Source organism: Mustela lutreola, chromosome 6 (assembly GCF_030435805.1).
Source record: "Mustela lutreola isolate mMusLut2 chromosome 6, mMusLut2.pri, whole genome shotgun sequence".
Classification (NCBI taxonomy): Eukaryota; Metazoa; Chordata; class Mammalia; order Carnivora; family Mustelidae; genus Mustela; species Mustela lutreola.
The window spans coordinates 33,897,925-33,919,947 of NC_081295.1; the positions used below are offsets into that span (position 1 = coordinate 33,897,925).

Genomic DNA, 22,023 nt, shown 5'->3' on the forward strand with positions numbered 1-22,023 from the left:
TCTGCTCAGTAGGGAGCCAGCAGCTTCCCTGCTTCCCCTTCTCTCTCTGCCTGCTGCTCTGCCTACTTGTGATCTCTCTCTCTCTCTCTGTCAAATAAATAAATATAATCTTCAAAAAAAAAAAAAAAAACCCAACTCATCCTTACCAATTTTTGAGCTCTGCCTGAATAAACATTATCAGAAATACCTAAGAAACAGAATAAAAGTATGGCTTATTCTTTTTCCTTACATTGTCTTTGTCAAGACAGCATGGAATCCTGGAGAGATGAGGGCAGGTGTCTGCAGACATGATCTGTAGGCTAGCTCTGCTCTGTAACCCTCAGGAAGGCACGGAAACCCCATTTTGCTCATCTGGAACACGGAGTGATAACGACTGTCCTTCAAGCCCACTGTGACAATTAGTCAATAAGAAGAGTCCGGGTCCTGGAAGGCCCTCACAGCACCATAGCTCCTATCCTCAGTGGGGGAGCAACAGTAAAGAAGGAAGTTGCTGATTAATGTAATACAAAGAGAGAAATAAGGGAGAGAAAGACACCAGGAAAACTATCGGTGAGTAGAGTCAGGTGCTGGATAATTAACAGCTACCTCTGCCTGTCCTGGCCAGAGTTAGAGTACTCTCCCTATGTCCCTTGCTAAAATACCAGGAATCTAGTGTCCAATCAGCTAACAGATAGATGACTTTGTATTTTCTCTTGTCTTCCATATATAAATAGCATGAACATGTATATAAAAAAGTATATAAACAAAATGTATATTTTATTTGTTTTTCTCTCATGTATTCCGTCTATAAATAAATTGATCCTGAAATCTTGAAGGTATAACAAGATGGCGAGCCAGTGTTCAGAGAGGGAGGTGGGCGAGGTAAAACGAAAGGGGTAAGATGGGCTTTGTTTCCCAGACACCATGTGGATTGTTCAAGTAAAGGCAGTGGGGATGAGCAGAAAAGGATTTAAACGGAATAATCAACTCCAAAACACAAAACATCCTCCATCCCCTAGACAAGGATGTTTGGAAAGAACGCTACGTCAGGAGAAAGGCAGGGTTTAGGAAAATAGCAATGAATGCAGAATGAACTAAAGGGGGAGATTTTTCCACTGCAGTGCAAGAAGAGCTTCATTTCATTTAAGGTCCCAGCTGCTCTCAGCTGCTACAAAAAAATGGTTCTGAATTGTTTACAGGAAAGCCCAAAATCTACTCTGTTTCCATTGGTCTTAAATACGCATATATGGCGCTTAACAATCCGATCTTCTCATATTCAGTTTAAGAAACTATCTTTACTAGGAGAAAAGAAATTCTTGACTCTTTCTGATGTAAACCCCCCACTCCTCCTCAGGTTTTTGGGAAGCCCCAGCGAGCGACTGAGAAACCACACCTCTGACAGCTAGAGTTAAGCCGAGCAGGGGCTGAGACCTCCAAGCCCTGAGAGCTGGTGTTCTCCAATCACTTGCCCACCAAGGGAGCATGACTTCTGCCTTTGACCCAGAGGAGAACCGAACCAGACAAAATTATCATTGTTCCTCAGCTGTTCAACTTTTAACCATTCCATGCCTTTTCCCTGCCAAAAGAAGACCCACACAGAGCGCCTTACCTGCCAGATCTGCGCTTCACTCAGGGAGGTCAGGCGGTCGCTCTTCAGAACCTCCTGGAGCAGACAATAAGGAAGCGTTAGAACGTCTTCTGGGCGACTCTTCAGGAGCTCAGAGAGATGTTTCACTAAGAAATCGATCACTGCCTTCTCCAGCAAAGTGAGGTTAAAGAGGTCAGCAAGTCTGTACAGATCCAAGTAATTAAAGCTATTTAATTCCTGGGTGCCAAAAAAATAAAAATGGGGGGAAAAAAGATCTCTTAGAAATTAATCCAAGAAAGAGCAGGCAAGAAATTCAGACTGATTCATTAAGGTTTTATGACAGGAGTGGGGGAAATAGGACTCCACTGATAATGTAAAAAAAAAAATCCTATAACTATGACTTTGGCAGAGAACTGCATGTTCTAGAATTCATCATTTCTCCTTACTTTGTCCCTCTTAAAACCCATATATTTAAAGACATCTTTTTTTTTAAGAGTTTTAAATTTATTTTTATTTATTTTGAGGGAGGAAAAGAGAGCATGAGAGCACATGTGGGGGGAGGGGGAGAGGGAGGTAGAGAAGCAGACTCCCCACTGTGCAAGGAGCCCCATACTGAACTTGATCCCAGAACTCTAGGATCATGACCTGAGCCGAAGGCAGACGCTTAACCAACTGAGCCACCCAGGTGCCCTAAAGACATCTTAATAAAGGGGTTGAAAGGAGTTTCTGGCTTCACTGACTAAAATGTTACTTTGCAAAAGACATTTTACCAATGAAGAAAATTGATTTTTTTACCCTTTCTGTATTTCACAGCTCTCAAGCGAGAAGTTTGTTCAACCACAGAGAATGTGCGTGCAGGTAAAGTAGGACTTGTGATTCGATGACACAAACTACAGAAATCAGATAGACCCCTCTTTTTCCAAAACTTCAAATGAAGTATGTCTTCGAGTAAAAAGAACCCATCCTGACTTAATGAAATTAAAACACAGATTTTTTACACATAAGGTCTCAGGAAATGAAGGAATCTCTCAGAAAAGATTCCTATCTTGAATAATTCTATATTGAACCTACTTAAGATGAACAATTTATAATTATTCTTTATTTTTTGTTAGCCTCAAATGTTCAGACAACCACTGACAATACTTCCTTCTTATTCAAGGAGTTCCTGTAGCAATGCTCATTTTGGGAGGATTTTCGCTGTCCCTACCACTTCTCAAGTTCATAGCTATGGCTCTAAAATAATGCCTCCTGAGAGCCATGACTCCCATGGAAACTTTCTTTAACTCTGCGAGAATCACAGTGGGCACACAGACTTGATGATAGCAAACTTATTTCAAGTAGAATAAATGTCCTGTTTTCCCCCATTTTTAACTTGAAAATTTGAATATGTGAGCAGTATTTTCCACCAGCTTAAGGAATGCAGAATACCATCAGATAGCTATTTCACTCCACTGAGCTATTTAAGTAATTTTCAACACATTTCCCCTTTTCAAGTCATCCAGGAATATTAAGAACACTTTCTAAAATATTTATATTCTATTTGAATGTTTTTGTTACCAGAATATTTGTAAGTTTAAAGGACTGCGTTCTAAATCTGTGTCCAGCATGGTAGCCCCTAGCCTCAAGCGGCTCCTGAGCACTTAAAATATGGCTTGTCTGATTTGAGAGGTGCTCCAAGTGTTAAAGTACCCCAAAAGCCAGGAAGAAGAGAAACAGAATGTAATATATCTCATTAATAATTTTATATTGATTATATGTTAAAATGATATTCTTCTGGATACAGTAGATTAACTGTGTCATTATAATTAATTTCCCCTGTTTCTTTCTACTTTTTTTTTAATGCAACTACTAAAAAAAATTTAGAATGACGTATGTGGCTCCCATTGTGTTTCTATAGGACAGTGCTGTTCTCCAGAATAAAATGTTAATAAAGAAATTGTAAAAACAGCTCTTTGAGTAACAGCTGCACCATCATCATGGCTACCTGATTTTTTTTTTTTTTTAACTTTAGATTCCATTTCTTAGGAGGGGAGATGACACTTTAATTATATTCTAACAGGAGTCAAGACAGATGACTTCAGGAATCAGCATAAGATTCTGGCTCCTCATAGCTCTATTTGCCAACACAACTGAAAAGGAATAAACGCTTAGCTTTAAAATGAAATTTACTACAGATGACCACTAAAATCCATTGCAAGAGTCCACTCACTGCCGTTCAATCAATATGTCCTGGCTTCCCATTCAGCAGATTTTACCAAAGGAATACTGAAGATTTTTAACTCTAGCACCAATTATTTCAGATAATGCTTAAACTGTTCTCCAAATCTTACATTTTAGGATTGGTAAATTTTATTCTGGGAGTAAAGAACATGTCACCCTTGTTTCCATAAAGGACTTTGGGACCAACTCCTAGGAATAAATGTTCTTTCTGGTCAGTGCATCTATGAAGCAAGTTTAACTGCTCAGGGTCCTGAATATAACTTTGGCGTCCCCGTAAATTACTCTGCAGGCCCCCAGAGGCATGCTGGGCGAGGTCAAGGTGGTGTCGGTGCCTTTCAAATACCCCAGGCACATGTCCAAGGCATGGCTCAAGGTCCTGAGGCAGTGCCCAGCAGCACAGCAAGGAGATAACTTAGTATGTGCATAAGCAGAAACAGCTAAGCTCAGCAAAGTTAAAGGTAGACAGGCGGAGCCCAGCAAAAATGTTTTTATCTCCAGTTGTTCTCCTGCCAAGAAGTATGTATAACTAAAAATTTGGGAACAAATTACATAGAAGCAATCAAATATTCTTTTTTTTTAATCAAATATTCTTTATCAAGCATCTTTATTTCCTTGTAGAGAGATACTGGGTTTCTTCCAATTAGATGCCTTCAGCTTAAAAGTAGGCTGGTTCAGAACTATGGAGAACCAGAGAATTAATCTACCTTAATTTTGCTTCTTTTCTGTTGCATTTCTTTTGAAGGTAGTCAATGAATGCCTGAATGCCTGTTTCCCCAGTTCTGAAATGTTTTAATTTTCTAAGGGTCTAATTTTACATAACCCCCAAATACAAACTAACAAATATTTCATATTAGTAGAGAACTAAGAAGCTAATTGGACAAGCGTCAGTGTCTGTCTGAACAGCAAAAGGGAAATGAACTGAGATATATATTCCTTTACAAGAGAAACATCAGTTGAAAATTTACTCCCTATCTTTGCCTTTTCATTTCTCTTCTCTTCTACTTAAAAACACAATTTCCCAGGCACCTGGGTGGCTCAGTCAGTTGGGGGTCTGATGCTTGGTTTGGGCTTGGGTCATGATCTCAGGGTTGTGAGACTGAGCCCTGAAATGGGTGTGGAGCCTGCTTAAGATTCTCACTCTTCCTCTCCCTCTGCCCCACCCTCCTCCCTAAAAATAAATAAAATCCGAAAAAAACAAACAAACAAACATAATTTCCCCAAATCTCCAGTGCTTTCTATACATGTCACAGGTTTCCACTCCCTTTGCCATGCATACTTAGCTACTCAGTAGTTTAAACTGTATAAAGTAGAAAGATCAGGGAAAAAAGATAAACCATCTTCAGTGAGGTCATGATGCTAAATCATGCATTCCTCTTGTTGGCGTTTTGTGAGCTTTAAGCAATATCATCATTTCTTGTCCTTTTGGCTAAGACCTTGTGCAAGCAAAATAATACCAATAATGCTGCTTTTAGAGATTCTCATAATGTGATGTGGGGAGGTGGGAAGCAATGGTTAAATTACATTAAGTGAAAAAAAAAAAAAAGAAAAAAGAAAAAAAATGGAGCACCTGGGTGGCTCAGTGGGTTAAAGCCTCTGCCTTCAGCTCAGGTCATGATCCCAGCATCCTGGGATCGAGCCCCACATCAGGCTCTCTGCTCATCAGGGAGCCCACCTCCCTCTCTCTCTGCCTGCCTCTCTGCCTGCTTGTGGTCTCTGTCAAATAAGTAAATAAAATCTTTTTAAAAAATTACATTAAATGCCCAGCTACAATAATGTGCAGGGAAGAAAATAATCACTGTTACAGAAATAGTGCCATTATGTTTCCAGTTATAAAAAGTAATAAATGTTTATTCCATAAATTCAGGAAAAGTATGGAAAAGAAAACAAAACCATTTATATATCACCATGCAGAGATAATCACTATTAATGTTTTCATATACATATTCTAGATCTTTTTTCAAAAAGTCTTTTTTATATCAGAGAAAAGGAAAGAATAATTGTATTAAGGGGCAGAAAAAAACCATCAGCAGACAGAGGCACTTGGAGGTAACCCACCCTGGTGAAGAGCAAAGGCCGTGCATACAATCAAGTCAACCTGGTTCAATTCCAACCCTAACACTTACCAGTGTCCATGACTTTTCTCAATCAGTGAACCTCCCATTGTTCCTCAGTTACAAAACAGAAATTTCAACCAGCTCACAGGGTTATCATGGGGATAATGAATAAAAAGCTCTTACCACGCACAACTTGACACATGAAAAGTAGACATCAGACTTGGTAGGCAAGGAATAATAAAGTATATTTGAGCATTGCTGTTTGGAATCCACAAACCCTGATTCAACATTGATGCAAGGAGGTCAAAATGAAGAATGTGGTCCCCTTTAGATATAAAAGTAATAAATAACCTATACCATTAAGTCAGGGAAAAGAAGGATGGCCAAAACAAAAAAACATACAGCTGAGTTGTAAACTGATCATATGTTAATGACTTCCTTTTCTATACAAGCAGTCCATAACCTCTCTCAGCTCTGAATTCATTTTCCCAACTACCTGTAAGAGGACATTTCTCTTGGATATTCCACAGTATGGAATGGATAAAGATGTGGTTGGATGACCACAACCAACCATGCACATCAGGATCTCAAAACATGGCCCATATTCCTCCCTCATAACCAGTCATTCACCAAATCCTGTTTGCTCTTCCTCTTTAGCAGTTCTTACTCTGTTCCTCATCATCTCCTATCCAGACTTCCTAGAGCAGGGTCCTAAATTTCTACCTCCAGTATCAAATTTTCAAACCTCTCTTTTTATGAGAATCTGACCGTATTGATCATCTGTTAAAAACTCACAACAAGGCCTCCCTCAAGAAACAAGAAAAACCTCAAATAAACAATCTAATCTTATACCTAAAGAAGCTAAAAAAGAAAAAAGCCCAAGGTTAGTAGAAGTAAGAAAATAAATATTGAAGCAGAAATGAAATAGAGATGAAAAAAATCTTAAAAAGATCAATGAAACCAGAAGCTGGTTATTTGTCAAGATAATTAATACTAACTAAACTATACTCAGATTCATCAAGAAAAAAAAAAAGAGAAGACAAAATAAATGAGGAAGAAAAGAGATATAACAACTGACACCACAGAAATATAAAGAATTATAAGAGTCTATTACAAAAAATTATACACTAACAAGTTGGACAAACTAGAAAAAATGGATAAATTCCTGGAAACATATAATCTTTCAAAATTCAGTCAGGAAGTAATAGAAACTCTCAACACACCAATTACTAGTAAAGAAACTGAATTGGTAATCAATAACTCACAACAAACAAAAGTCTAGGACCAGACAGCTTCACAGAGAAATGCCACCAAACATTTATTTATTTATTTTTAATATTTTATTTACTTATTTGTCAGAGAGAGAGAAAACACAGGCACAAGCAGGGGGAGCAGCAGGCAGAGGAAGAAGCAGGCTCCCCATTGAGCGGGGAGCCTGATGCAGGAATTGATCCCAGGACACTGGGATCATGACCTGAGCCGAAAGCAGATGCTCAACCATCTGAGCCAACCAGGCGTCCTCTACCAAATGTTTAAAGAAGAGTTATTATTACTTTCCATAGACTGTTCCAAAAAATGAAAGAGGAAGGAAAGTTTCAAATATATTCTACAAGACCAGCATTGTCCTGATACGAAAATAAGACAAAGGCACTACAAAAAAAAAAAAAAAAAAAAAAAAAAAAAAAGAGAGAGAGAGAATTACAGTCAATACCCCAGATGAACAAAAATGCAAAAATCTTCAATGAATATTAGCAATGCACATTCAACAATACGTTAAAAGGATCATTCACCACAATCAAGTGTGATTTATTCCTGGAATGCAAGGATGGTTCAATATCCACAACTCAATAAACATTATACACCACACATCAACAAAGGACAAAAATCATATGACTGTCTCAATAGATAAAGAATAAGTATTTGACATAGTTTTACATTCATTCATTCATGATAAAAACTCAACAAAGTAGGTTTAGAGAGATCATACCTCAACATAATAAAGGCCATATATGATAAACCCACAGCTAACATCATATATGGTGGTGAAAAATTGAGAGTTTTCTTCTAAGATCAGGAGCAAGAGAGGAATGTACAGTCTTTGTACTTTTATTCAACATAATACTGGAAGTTGTAGCCATGGCAACCAGAAAAGAAAAGGAAATAAAAGTCATCCAAATTGGTAATGGAGAACTCTGTCACTGTATTTGCAGATAACATGATATCACCCATAGAAAGCTTTAAAAATTCCACCAAAAAACTACTAGAAGTAACAAATGAAATCAGTGAAGTTGCAAAACACAAAATTAATATACAAAAATCAAATGTGTTTCTATGCACTAATAACAAAGTGGCAAAAGATCATTAAGAAAACAACTCAATTTACAATTGTACCAGAAAGAATAAAATACCTAGGAAAAACTTGACCAAGGAAGTGAGAGACCTGTACAACTATACAACACTGTTGAAAGAAATCAAAAACAACACCAACAAATGGAAAGACACTCCATGCTCAAGAAGTGGAAGAATTAATCTTGTTAAAATGCCCCTATTACCTAAAGCAATCTAACAGATGCAATGAAATCCCTACCAAATACCAATTGTGCTTTCCACAGAACTAGAACAAATAATACTAAAATTTATACAGAACTACAAAGGACTTCAAAAAGCAAAAGCAATCTTAAGAACAAAGCTGGAGGTATCACAAGCCCAGATTTCAGGATATACTACACAAACCTATAGCAATCAAAACAAGATAGTACTGGCACAAAAACAGACACATAGAACACTTATACAGAATAAAGAGCTCTAAAATGAACTCACACTTATACAATGAATTGATCTATGACAAAGGAGGCAAGAATATACAATGGGGAAAAGACAGTGTCTTCAATAAATAATGTTGGGAAAACTGGACAGCTACATGCGAAAGAATGAAACTGAAACACTTTCTTACACCATACACAGAAGCAAACTCAAAATGGATTAAAGGTCCAAATCAGAGACATGAAAGCATAAAACTCCTAAAAAGAAAACATAGACATTGAAAAACATAGACAAAGAAAAACATCTGATAATTGACTTCAGCAATATTTTTCTAGATATGCCTTCTCAGGCAAAGGAAACAGAAGAACAAATAAACTGTCGGGATTATGCCAAAATAAAACGACCTCACACAGTAAAGGAAACCATCAACAAAATGAGAAGGTAACCCAATGACGAGAAGATATGTGCAAACGATATATGCAATAAGGGGTTAATATCCAAAATATATAAAGAACTTATACAACTGAAAACAAACAAAACCCCTAATAATCTGATTTAAAAATGGGCAGAAGACCTCAAGAGACATTTTCCCAAAAAAGACACACAGATGGTCAACAGTCACAAGAAAAGATGCTCAACATCTTTTCTTCTCAACATCACTAGTCTTCTGGAAAAATGCAAATCAAAACCATTATGATACATCACCGCACAGCAGTTAGAATGGCTACTATCAAAAAGACGAAAAATAACAAGTATTGGCAAGAATGTGGAGAAAAGGGAACATTTCATGCACAGCTGGTGGGAGTGAAAATTGGTGCAACCACTGTGGAAAACAGTATGGAGGTTCTTCAGAAAATTAAAAATAGCAATGCCAGTTGCCTCGTTAGTGCAGTAGGTAGCATGTCAGTCTCATAAAAATAGCAATGCCATATGATCCAGTAATCCCACTACTAGGTATTTATTTGCCTCTCCTCAAAAGCCCAGAAGTGGGGCACCTCAGTGGCTTGGTGGGTTAAAGCCTCTGCCTTTGGCTCAGGTCATGATCCCAGGGTCCTGGGATCAAGCCCCGCATCAGGCTCTCTGCTCAGTGGGGAGCCTGCTTCCTCCTCTCTCCCTCTCTGCCTGCCTCTCTGCCTACTTGTAATCTCTGTCAAATAAATAAATAAAATCTTAAAAAAAAAAACCCAGAGGATATTAATTTAAAAAGATATATACATCCTTATGTTTACTGCAGTTATGTTTACTGCAGCATTATTTACAATATCCAAAATACGGAAACAATCATGAATAGACAAAGAAGATGGGTACACACACACACACAGAAATATTACTTAGCCATAAAAAAAAATGAGATCTTGCCATTTGCAGCAACTTGAATGACCTAGAGGGTGTTATGCTGAGTGAAACAAGTCCAATAAAGACAAATATCATATGATTTCACTTCTGTGTGGAATCTAAAACCAAAACAAATGACTAAGCAAACAAAAAGCAGAAACAGACCCATAAATACAGAGAATAATCTGATGCTTGCCAGAGCAAAGAGGGTTAAGAGGATGAGCAAAATGGGTGAAGGGGAGTGGAGGATACACAATGAGTAAGTCACAGAGATAAAATAGACGGCATAGAGAATACAGTCAATGGTATTGTATCAGTGTTTATGGGGAGAGATGGTGGCTACAACTGTGATAAGCATAGCACACCACAGACCTGTTGAATCAGAATGTTGTACACCTGAAATTAATTTAAAACCACATGCCAACTATACTTCAATTAAAAAAGAGAGAGAGAGAGAGAGAGAGAGAAACCACTAATGAGTACCCATTTGCTTATGGTTAAATGTCAAAACTCAGTAACACTGCGTGGCCTCCCGTGATCTATACCCTGATCATTTTCTCAGCCTGAAGGGTAATAATCTCACCCACTCTGGCTTGGCTTCAGCCATTTCTATGGGCTACATATTCTCATCATGTACCAGGACTACATGAGGCATTGGCAATATAATGATGAGGAAAAATAGGCAAGTCCCAGGCCTCACAGAGTACATACTCTGTTGGAAGAGCAAGCCGTTGATCAAAACGTATTACAAATAAATGACAAATTATAATTGAGGTAAAGGCTACAAAGGGAAGAATATGGAGCTGAAAATGCCCATAATGGGTGATTTGATATGGAGTGGAGAATTAGTAAAGGCTTTTCTGAGAAGCCACATGGAGCTGATAGCTAAAAGAAGAGCGGATGTTGGCAAAGGGTAGGGTCGGGAAACGAATTAACTATATTTTCTTATTTTCTGTATTCCTGATGCTCTGTCGTTTGGGGTGCCCTGCCCCTCCCAGGACTAGCCAGTTTCTGAACAGAGGAAGTAATATATGCAGAATTCCTACAGATGAAAGACCATGTTTCCATTGTTCTGTGTGACCATCCGATCTAAATTAGCACACTCCCCATCCTCTCGCTGTTATCCTCCATCACATTACTCCATTTGATTTTGGTACTCATCACTATCTGTAAATCTTCTGCATTTATTTGCCTAATGCTTAGTTACAATGTATTTGTCCCCCAAGCCCCAAGAAGTATGTTCCATGGGAGGAAGGAACTATTTCATTCACTGGTTTATCCCTGCTGCCTAAAACAGTGCTAGGCACATGGTAGGGTGGTTCAACACACACTTGCTTGATGAATGAACCCATTTCGTTTTTTTCAGCTTCCCTGATTCAGGCTAAACTTCCTTCTTTGTGCCTCCATCGCGCCCTCGGCAGATTTCTAACAACACTTGTCACTCTAAATGCCCTTGGATTAGAGATCAGCCTCCCTTTGCGAAATCTAAGCTCTCTGTGCCAAGGACTGCATTGTGGCCCTGATCTCTAGCAGAGAGCAGGTCCTGAACGCACATGAAACAGTGTCCATGAGCTTTTTCTCTTTACCTAAATTTAAGCAAAACAGAACATGCCATGTCTTTCTAACATGGCTTTCCAATTGTGAACATTATTCAAATCAGCCTATTTTTCATACCTCATTGGCCTCCCTCACTTCCCTTCTGTTTCTGCCTTTCCTACACATACACACAAAGGCAAAGCCAGTGGTCATTCAGTTTTCCAAGTGGAAAAACGGGTCATATCATGACTGAAGTTGAAAGTGTTAATGGATGAGTGCAATGTACCAGCTCTGCTGTGGGGAGAAAAAAAAAAAAATCTATCTATCTATCTATCTATATATCAATCCACCCAAAATTTCATTTTTAGTCCAAGAGAGAATTATTTCCTCCATCAATTGGCTATTCAGAGCAAAGAACCTTTGCAAATGATCCTTTGTCCTAATTATGAGACTGTCACCATTCTCCAACATTCTATAACTTCAAAATCCAAGCACCCAGGTAGAGGCAGTGATTTTGAATGGAAATTATAGCTCAGCAACAAGAAACTCTCTTGAGTAAAAGGACAATCTTTTTTATTTTTCTAAAAAGGTTTTATTTCTGTCACACTGCTTCTCACTTGAAATTTAGCTTCTATTCAGAATTATGGTGCATACATTGTTGTTCTTTGGGGAATCTTTTTGAATAGTATTTATTTTCCTTTGGTTTAGGGCTATTTGGCTTCTCTCTTCTCTTCTATTTGTTTCTTATACTGTGGATGACAAGTTAAATAACATAAGAAGAGCCATAAAATGTGTCCCCAATACTACACTAGTTATGGAATAAACACTAGTGTTTCAAGTGCAATAATTCTTAAACCTTATATATTCCCCAAATTCACTCTTTCTGTGTGGTCCAGCCCCCTAATTAAGTCACGAAAGTGGTTATTCCCCAGATTAACTACTGAAGGTAGTAGGGACAAGAAGGTATGAAAAAGACAAATACTGTTTTATTTGGAGGTATATTCAAACGTGATTGCGTTTTTGAGGCAAATTATTAGGTGGTGAGGACATGCGTGGGAGGCAACAGGACAGTCTGGGGTCTGTGGGTAGACTTGTGGCCCTTCCACCACTCTTCCCAGGCCAGGGGCGTAGCAAGAGAATGATGAATGTCAGCCTTTCTGATGTCCCCTGGTGGGGTTCTTCTCATCTGTAGCATAGACATTGGCTGTTGTATTAGCTATCTCAAATAAGCAAATACTAATAATTAGTGACCAATGTTCACATAAGATTTCTTTTATTTTAAAATTCCGAGCAGACTGAAGCCTATCACTGAGGTCCCTTGCATTCAAGGGAGAGAAATGTGTATGCAGCCTTACAGTTGGGGTCTGCGTATTCACTGAACATAACCCACAGCCCAGCTTATGTATGTCACAGCCAAGAGATGTGTCTTGATGTGTGCCAGCTGTGGCACAAGTTGCTAATCAATCATGCATATTTCTAACATACAGTCTATCTTTGTTTTAGCCACAACCATGCATCTCCTACCCTGTCAGTAACCTCTTGCCTATCTAGCTCTGCAGTGTAATCACAACCCTGGCCCAGGAATGATACAGAACACAGAAAGTATCTGTCATCTCGTGATTGCATCTACTGTAAACTAGCCCCAACATCTCCCCCACAACAAATATTCTTTCCCAAATATAGGAGTCCTTGTTAAAATGATCAGATTTGGAAGTCTGATGGATAGGTTTTGACTTAATACTAAGGATATCCATGCAAAACATGGCCTTACTACCACGGATGCCTCTTGTTGCCTCATCAGGTTCCGAGTATATCAATGACTTGTGAAATAAAAATAAGCATCAGCAACCTGTACAGCTTGACTTGTGTTCCAGATAATAAAAAACTTCTCTCAAAATAAAATAACTGAAAAATATTTGTTGGGTTATGGATTTTAAAAAGCAAGTCACTTTTTAAAAAGCGTATCCATTTCTTCAATTGCAAAGAGGAAATGACAGTTTTTTATAGGTTAAAATAAAAGTAATGCCATTTTGATTTCCTAAATTTCTCCCTCCAAAATGACCAAATTGAACAAGATTTCAGATTTTTCTTGGTAATAACATTCAACAGACTTGACTATTTGAACAATGCTGTGATCTTTCATATCCAATTATCAACGCCCTTCAGTTATACCCTCCTTCAAAACATCACCTAAATTACTACACGACATTACTATAGATAAAGATGATCAGGAGACATAGCAGTTTCTAGGACCATCATGTAATAGCATACTTGAAACGTGAAGTTCTATTATAAAATGTTGACTTCACATCATATTTTGAGAATCCCTGAAATGAAAAGCCACCCTTCTTATGGAAGTTAAGAATTAAAAAAAAAAAAATTACTCCTAAATCTAACCCAAACAGCTTGATATACCCATTCTGCATATAAAACTAGTATGGTTTGATTTTTAGCAATATTAACTACAAGTTAAATTAAATCTTTATGTTGGCTTCTTATAGGAACCAAGTACCAAGTCAGATATAAATATGAAGCCCTTGTCGCCGGCTGAATCCTAATGCTTCCTGCTTCAAGTCTCCTGTAACATACCAACCACCTTGTCTCTAAGCTACTCATGCACATATCTTTCAATCACTAAAAACATTTCTAGTAAACTAGTAAAAATAGGTTTGCATCTTACAATTTTTATATCCTGTACAATGCCAATCATAATGTCTTTATCACATATTGTAACTGAAAAATATTTGTTGGATTACGGATTTTAAGAAGCAAGCCATTTTTTAATTTTTATTTTATTTTATTTTATTTTAAAGAGTTTATTTATTTATCAGAGAGAGGGGGGGGGGAGAGAGCAAGCACAGGCAGACAGAATGGCAGGCAGAGGCAGAGGGAGAAGCAGGCTCCCTGCTGAGCAAGGAGCCCGATGTGGGACTCGATCCTAGGACGCTGGGATCATGACCCGAGCCAAAGGCAGCTGCTTAACCAACTGAGCCACCCAGGCGTCCCAGAAGCAAGCCATTTTTTTTAAAAGCTCATCCATTTCTTCAAATGGAAAGAGGAAATGACAGTTTTTTATAGATATAATTCTACTGTCAGGTAAATAAACAGATCTCCTATAATTAAGAAAGGTGCTCTCAAATATTTGATCTAACCATAAGTAATTCTCTCCTGATGCAAAGTACACATCAGGTTTTTCATATAACTGATAAATATGGTGGAAAGCCCACTTGGGATGCCACAGGAATCAGGCCCAGCTTTTACAGTGAATCTTGGGTCTTCTGACTCCTCACATCTTGGTGTTTCTGTGTTTTGTTTTTTCCCCTCCCAGAATGTTGAATAGCAACCTTATCTCTCTTGGCATTTAGTGATAACCAGAAATATTCAAATGTCCAGCTGTTTGCCAAACATATATTGTTTGTGAAGCATTCGAAGACTCTTTGATTCAACAGACTTTAGAAAGCTTGTAAGAAAAGGGAAGTTCTGTATTATATGTACTTTTCCCCTTCTGAGGCAGGAAGGTGCAGAGGGGAGGGACAGCCAAGATCAGATTCTACTTCCTAAGGAAGCCATCAAGCCAGCCCATTCTAGATGGAAGGACTTGCCCCGCTTCTTACTTCTAATCACAGGAGCTACTTGTATCCTTTGTTTAACCCTTTGCCAGTAGTTACCTAATTTTCTCCCCAGCTGTGCATAAAGGTACAGGCTTGTGTCTGTACTGTAGATCTTCCTCTCTGTCTTTACAGCTACTTCATTCTGATTGATGGATAGTGGGTAGGTAAGAATGTCAGACCTTTAAAAATTCAACTCCTATTGCTTTCATTTCTTAGTTTACAACAAAACATACATTCTTCTGCTCCTTAAAATATTTATATTTTAATATTTTATTAAATAGTGAATACATTTATGAAGCATTTTAATATTTAAATAATTAAGACTTTTAGAAAAGATTTTATTTATTTATTTGAGAGAGAGTGAGAGGACGCCAGCAGCAGGGGAGCAGTGGACAGAAAGAGAGAAGCAGGCTTCTTGCTGAGCAGGGAGTCCAGTGCGGGGCTCGATCCCAGGACCCTGGACATGACCTAAGCCAAAGGCAGATGCTTAATCGACTGAGTCACTCAGGCACCCTTAATTAAAGTATTTTTAAAGTACATTCCTAGAGTGCTGGCCACACTGGAGATGAATGTGGCAGCCTCGCTGGAAATAAATACAGCAGCCCGAAGAGAGGGAGAAAATTTATCGCCTAAAATTTCACAATCATATGTTATTTTTAGGCTGTTCTTCAAGATCAGGTGTTTTCCCATCTTACTCTTGATGACTCAGAAAAATGATAAGCTCAGTTGGTTGTGCGTATATATTTGGGTTTATAGTTTTATCTTTTCCCTGTCTTTTTCAGTAGGTCTCCAGTTGTGGTGACCAGGAACGGGCTGCATCCTCAGTTTCGAGGTGTGGGGAAGAGCACGTGATCTGAGCCTGACCCATCTGGATGGCCTCAGCCAACGGCTGACCGGAGTCTAATTTTCTCAACTAAAAAAGGGCAAAAGTGATCTGTGGTAAGGATTCCCAAAAGTACATGTAAAGTGTCTTCCACGTGGAAGGTGCTCAGCATACAGTAGCTCTCATTTTATTACTGTACTCTTTTTAAAATGCTGTTAACAGTGCTTAAACTACAGCTTTGCATATTCCATGAATTTCATTCACTGACTGGGTGAATGGAAGAAAACACCTGAATGTCAAATGTGGTCTTAATTTTTCTTCAATTATCAGCAAAAACCATAGCGGTCATATAAAATCATTCATTTCTTTTGTATTTAAGAAAGACTTCACCAGAGATCAAGGAGAACAGGTTGAGACATTATACTGGACTATCACCAAATATGTGTTACCAAAACATGCCCTGGTTCCCCTTCTACATTACACATAGCTGAAAGGCACATTAGAAATCTAAGGATGGAAGAGCTACATTTCTTTATGACCTTCTTTGAAAGATAAACTCCTTGGGGAAATACAATTTATTCAGATTATCAAGACCCTGCTGTGCAAATCTACAGTCTGGGAGCACACTATGGAGATCAAAAAATATTTACTTTATTCTGTTGGGTATAAAAGCTTTTAATGAATGCATAATTAAGGCAAAAAAAGTGTATACAGCTTTAGAAATTCCACTGCTGAGCCAGGCCATTAATATCCAAGGCACCATACCCAGTTGTGATTCCACCTGTTTCCTATTTGGATTACAACCTAGTTATAAATCAAGGCATTACGTGGCTACAGGACCTGGTGCTGCAGAAAAGGACGACACTCCAGGAGTCGAGGAAGCAGCATGAAAGGCTTTGTGGTGATGTGTGGGAAAGGGGTGGCCCTTTGGAACATGTTGAAACAAACAACCAAATAAACAAAACCCAAACATTTTAATATCCTTGGGATGAGTGATATAGGGAAAATATTAGCATGTACATCATGTATGCAAGGGGATCTGTGAGTTTTTTCTATAATATTTTACATCAGGTTCGATGGGGTAAAGTTAACTTTTATGAGAGAAAAAAATGAGTAATTCATTGACAATGCAGCCCAGATTACTTGTGGATATGGTAAAATACAGTAAAGGCAGATGTTTTTATCTTGTATGTCTTATTTTTCTCTCTGCTTAAATATACAGAGAGATAGAAGTATATTTGTACATAAACATACAAATATATCTGGGCAACCATATATCCTTATATTTATATAAATATGTTTATGATATATTCTGATTCAACTAAAACAAAATATTAGCAGCAATTGAACAAACTACAAGGGGAAAAAACCTCAACGTGCTCTAATTCTTGGAGTCTTTGAAGGCCTATTTAAATATATTTGTGGTGTATAACAGAGGAATTCCACAATTAGGTTACTAATACATTTTCATAATCAGCTGTATGCATAATATCCAAGGCTCATGAATAATTTTATATTGTTCTTGGGAAAGTCTGTAGTAAGCTGGAAATCCATGAAGGAAGCACAGAGACATGGCCACGTCAACAACCAATAATTCTAGTCCCCATCACAATGAGCTACAAAATGCTATTGCAAAGTTTCCTAAAGCTGGCTCAGCACATCAAGCAAATACCATTGAATTATGAACCAGAGAGGAACTTAATGTACACATACTTTTCTTTCTTTAATTGAAAATAGTCTGTCTGTGCAAGTAGAGCTTTAAAAAGAAAATTTCAGTAACCATCAACTATTTTTTTTTTTTTTTGAAGAACAGCATAGAAGTAATTATGATCTATTTCCTTACTTAGCTCTGGTGCACTCAATTCTGCAGACTTTTGATAATCTGCCAGTTATCCACATAGACTGTCTTTGTCATTATTATCTATAAAAATGGACTGGTGGGTTTTTTAATTGTTTGTTTCCAATCTGCATTGTTCTGACTTTTTAAATTTTGGATGCCGTGAAGGATACATAATATTGATATTTTTATAAGTACAAACTAGAACCAGTTTGAATTTATTTGAACATGATGATGGTTTTGGAAGTCCAAAGAGCAGCGGTTTATGGGGCACATAACTAATGTGACAGGATATGGCAAGAGCATCTCAAGCAGTGGTTCTCAAACTGTGGTCCCAGACCAGGAACACCACATTCAGTTGGGAACTTGTTAGAACACAGATTCGCAGTTTCCTTGCCAGACCTCACGAATCAGAAACTCTGGCAGTGGGGCCAGGAGTCCCTCTGGTGGTGGGGCTGTTTTAACCAGCCGTTCAGGGGATCCCACATGTGGTCAAATTTAGGAACCACTAATACATACTGTGCATTTGAGCATTTGAGTAAAGAAAGGAACGACTCTACAAATGTAGTAACTCCTACACATATATGCATGTATGTAGGCAATATGTAGGTAAGTCTATTCTTGCAGCAGAACTAATTCCTAGTCCTTCATCCCAGCCTTGGAAGTGAGTAAACATTATACTGAAGGCACAGGGCTGATGCCGAGTACCTAGAGCTGAATTAATGATAGAGACAAGCAATCGTCTTTCCAGGAGCTGCGCACATATCCCTTAATGTGAGAAAAGGCCAGAAACCTGCTCTAAAGGACATCTGTGGCTAAAGAATAGGAAAGGAGTGAGGGAGAAGTTTAGGAAGGAAAGACAGCAGGAGGGAGGTGGACATGTGAGTAGCAGTCTCCTAGGAAGGAAAAGATCATATTTTCCTTCTTTTAAACAAATGCACTGCTTTCATCTTCCTTTGTCAGGAGATCTCAGGACATCACGCAACTACATTATAAAATGTTCCTATCATGGGGAACTTTCACGGCACACATAGAAGGATTGCAAACAAACATGGGTTTTTAAGCAGCTACTATGCATTAAGCTAGAAATGAAGGATTTTTTTTTTTTCCATTTCTTTCTTGGATTCTGTATATGAGAATGGGGCAAGGTGTTTTATTTACAGAAAGGGCAGGAGAAACAATAAAACAAAACTGCCTAGATACAAAGCGTTAATACCAATGTAATATGTTGCTTTGAAAAGCATTGTTTTTACTATTTATTTATTTATTTATTTATTTTTTTAAAGATTTTATTTATTTATTTGACAGAGAGAGATCACAAGTAGGCAGAGAGGCAGGCAGAGAGAGAGAGGAGGAAGCAGGCTCCCCGCTGAGCAAAGAGCCTGATGCGGGACTCGATCCCAGGACCCTGAGATCATGACCTGAGCCGAAGGCAGTGGTTTAACCCACTGAGCCACCCAGGCGCCCTTTACTATTTATTAAAGTACAATTTCAGTGTGTTGTTTTCACAATTCAGAGGCAGAGAGAGAGCTGATGTTCCATTTAAATTATTTGCAAATTTTTTTTCCCCCTAAGACAAGGCATGCCCTTTTACAAAATCAAAGAGAAGTGGCTGAAAGAAAAAAAAAATACCTTTTACAGAATGGTGCTTATTTTCAAAATTTTCAGGAATAGACTCGTCCAATATGTTGTCAATTGAAGGTAGGTAGTAAAGTTGTGACATTTCCAGGAATGAAGGAAGACAAGAGTGAGGGAAACAGGTAAGAAGATAATGGTAGAACTAATAGAGGAATTCACAAGTGATCATTCCATTCTTTGGAAACCAGCTCATTCTGGTTTCTAGTGTACCTACTGCAGGTAGGATACTTCATATGCATTATCTCACTGAATCCTCCACATGCCAAGAGGTAGATTATATACTGATACTGTATCTATATTTTACAGATGAGGACTGGGGGCAAAACAGTTAAGCAGTTTTCCCAAGGTCACATAACTCTGGGACATGAACTTCTATCATGGGGAGATAGATAAGTAAATCAACACGAACATTATGGTGTGATCAGCACCCCAGAGGACTACTCATAATGAATGAAGAGGAGAGAAATTTGACTCCAGCTAGGTGGACTGACCAGGCAACTCTGGAAGAGGAGATAACATATGAGCAAAGTACTTAAAGAGGAATTCATAAGGTGACAAAACGAAGGAAGAATAATCCATGGAGAAAGACGCTTCATTCAAAGAGTTTAAGGTACAGAGAAATGCATGAAGTTCATAATGACTGTGGCATTGCTCATGGGTGGTAAATTGTTTGAAACAAACAAACAAAAAAGCCTAAAGAGATAGGAAGTTTCATAATAAAGATGGGACCCATGTGTCGGATTAGGGGGAATGAACATTATCCCGAGGCTGTGATGAACCACGGACTATGGAATGATTTTAGACATGACTGCGACGTAATCAGGTTATTATTATTATTATTATTATTATTATTATTTTTACAAATCAACCAGAATTTTTAAAAGTTATTTTTACATGTCAATCAAACAGAATTTTGAGTGTGGCAAGAGTAAAGGCAGGTTCATTGGGTAGGAGGAAGATTCTTTAGTCCAGGAGATAATGAAAGTTCAAACTAAGATAGTAATAGCAATAAAAGAAATGGGAGAGAATGAGAGGGATTTAAAATTAAGGGGTTTCACACAAAACCCTGTACACAAGTGTTAATAGCAGCTTTATTTGTAACGGCCTAAACTTAGAAGCAACCAAGAAGTCTTTCAGTAGTGAGAGGATAAATAAAGTGAGGTACATCCCGGTAATGTAATATTATTCAGTGCTACAAAGAAATGAGCTGTTAGGGTTCCTGGGTGGCTCAGTCAGTCAAGCATTAGACTCCTGGTTTCTGCTGAGGTCATGATCTCCGGCTCCTAAGATCAAGCCCCATGGTGGGCTCCACACTCAGTGCAGAGTCTGCTTTAGATTCTCTTCTCCCCTAAGTCCTCCCCTTCTGTGTCTCCCCACCCCCACTCCTTGCACTCCCTCTCTCAAATAAATAAATAAATATCTTGGGGGGGGAAAAGAAAGCAATGAGCTATTAAGTCATGAAAAGACACAGAAGATATTTAAATACATATCAGTAAGCCAAAGGAGCCAATCTGAAAAGGCTACATTCTGTATGATTCCACCTACACAATATTCTGGAAAAGACCAAACTATACAGACAGTGAAAAGATCAGTGGTTGCCAGGTTGAGGTGGGGAAGGGAGGGATGAATAAGCAAAGCACAGAAAAAATTTAGGGCAGTGAGACTACTCTGCGTGATACTATAATGGCAGATACATTTCAGTATACATGTGTCCAAACCCATAAAATGGACAACAGCAAGAGTGAACCATATAATGTAAATGGTGAGCTCTGAGTGAGAATGACATATCCATGTAGGTTCATCGACAGTAGCGAATGAGCCACTTTGGTGGAGGAGGCTGATAATGAGAGCAGTTACGCCTATGTGGGGGCCGAGATATTAATACAAAATGTCTGTATCTTCCTCTCAATTTTGTTGCAAACCTAAAACTACTCTAAAAAAGTGTGTTTAAGAAAATTAAAGAGGTAGATTTGAAAGGTCTTGGTGACAGCATATGTACGGCACAAGGAGATGAATGATTTTAGGAGGACTCCTGGTTTCTGATTTGAGTTCATACTCAAAAAGTTCATGTGCCCTGGGATACCCAAGAGGAAATGCTGATTACACAGTTAGCTTTAAAATGATAGAACATGCTGTTCTTGGGTACGGTGAGAATAGAACACATTAGGGATACAAGAAAGAGAAAGAACAAGACTCTCTTGGAAACCTATTGAGTAACCAGGAGACAGGGATCCAGCTTGGGTTTTAGGGAAATAAATTGTTTTGTGGACCACAAAAGTAACTTAGATTTGTACAGCAAAGTATTGATTATCATTAGATCATAGGCAAGGGGCACAGCGGAGCTGTTGCAGGAATGCTGCAGAAAGATGATCCAGACCTGATGACAGATCCCTAACAAAGAGGAGGAGGAGGAGCAGGTGTGTGAAACAGGGTACAGATGAATATGAAGCGCCACGTGCAAATGCTGGCTGAGCACAGGGGTCTGGCGCTTGGGAGAGGAGATTGCAATAAAGTAGCCAGCCCTCCGCCTGTGGATGAAAGAGAGCGCTGTAAGCAAAGCGTACCAGCGTGGAGCCGAGGGAGAGTGCCTGGAGGGAGAGTCAAGGAGCTGCTCAAAGCAGAGCTTATATAGGATCTGA

The 22,023-nt window shown here is 38.5% G+C and overlaps 1 protein-coding gene across 10 annotated transcripts in view; it reads right to left on the reverse strand.

Moving 5' to 3' along the window:
* The window catches only part of KLHL32 (kelch like family member 32), a 248,709-nt gene that overhangs the window by 93,278 nt on the left and 133,408 nt on the right, over positions 1 to 22,023 (reverse strand). For 4 of the 10 annotated variants that reach the window (XM_059177031.1, XM_059177033.1, XM_059177038.1 and 1 more), the window contains one exon: positions 1,589 to 1,804. The exons of 2 other annotated variants lie outside the window; for them this stretch is intronic. In XM_059177031.1, coding sequence (XP_059033014.1) covers positions 1,589 to 1,804 — 216 coding nt within the window. Of the gene's footprint in view, positions 1 to 1,588; positions 1,805 to 22,023 lie in introns of those variants that run through there. 4 more of the 10 variants (XM_059177032.1, XM_059177041.1, XM_059177040.1 and 1 more) reach the window with 3 other exon arrangements.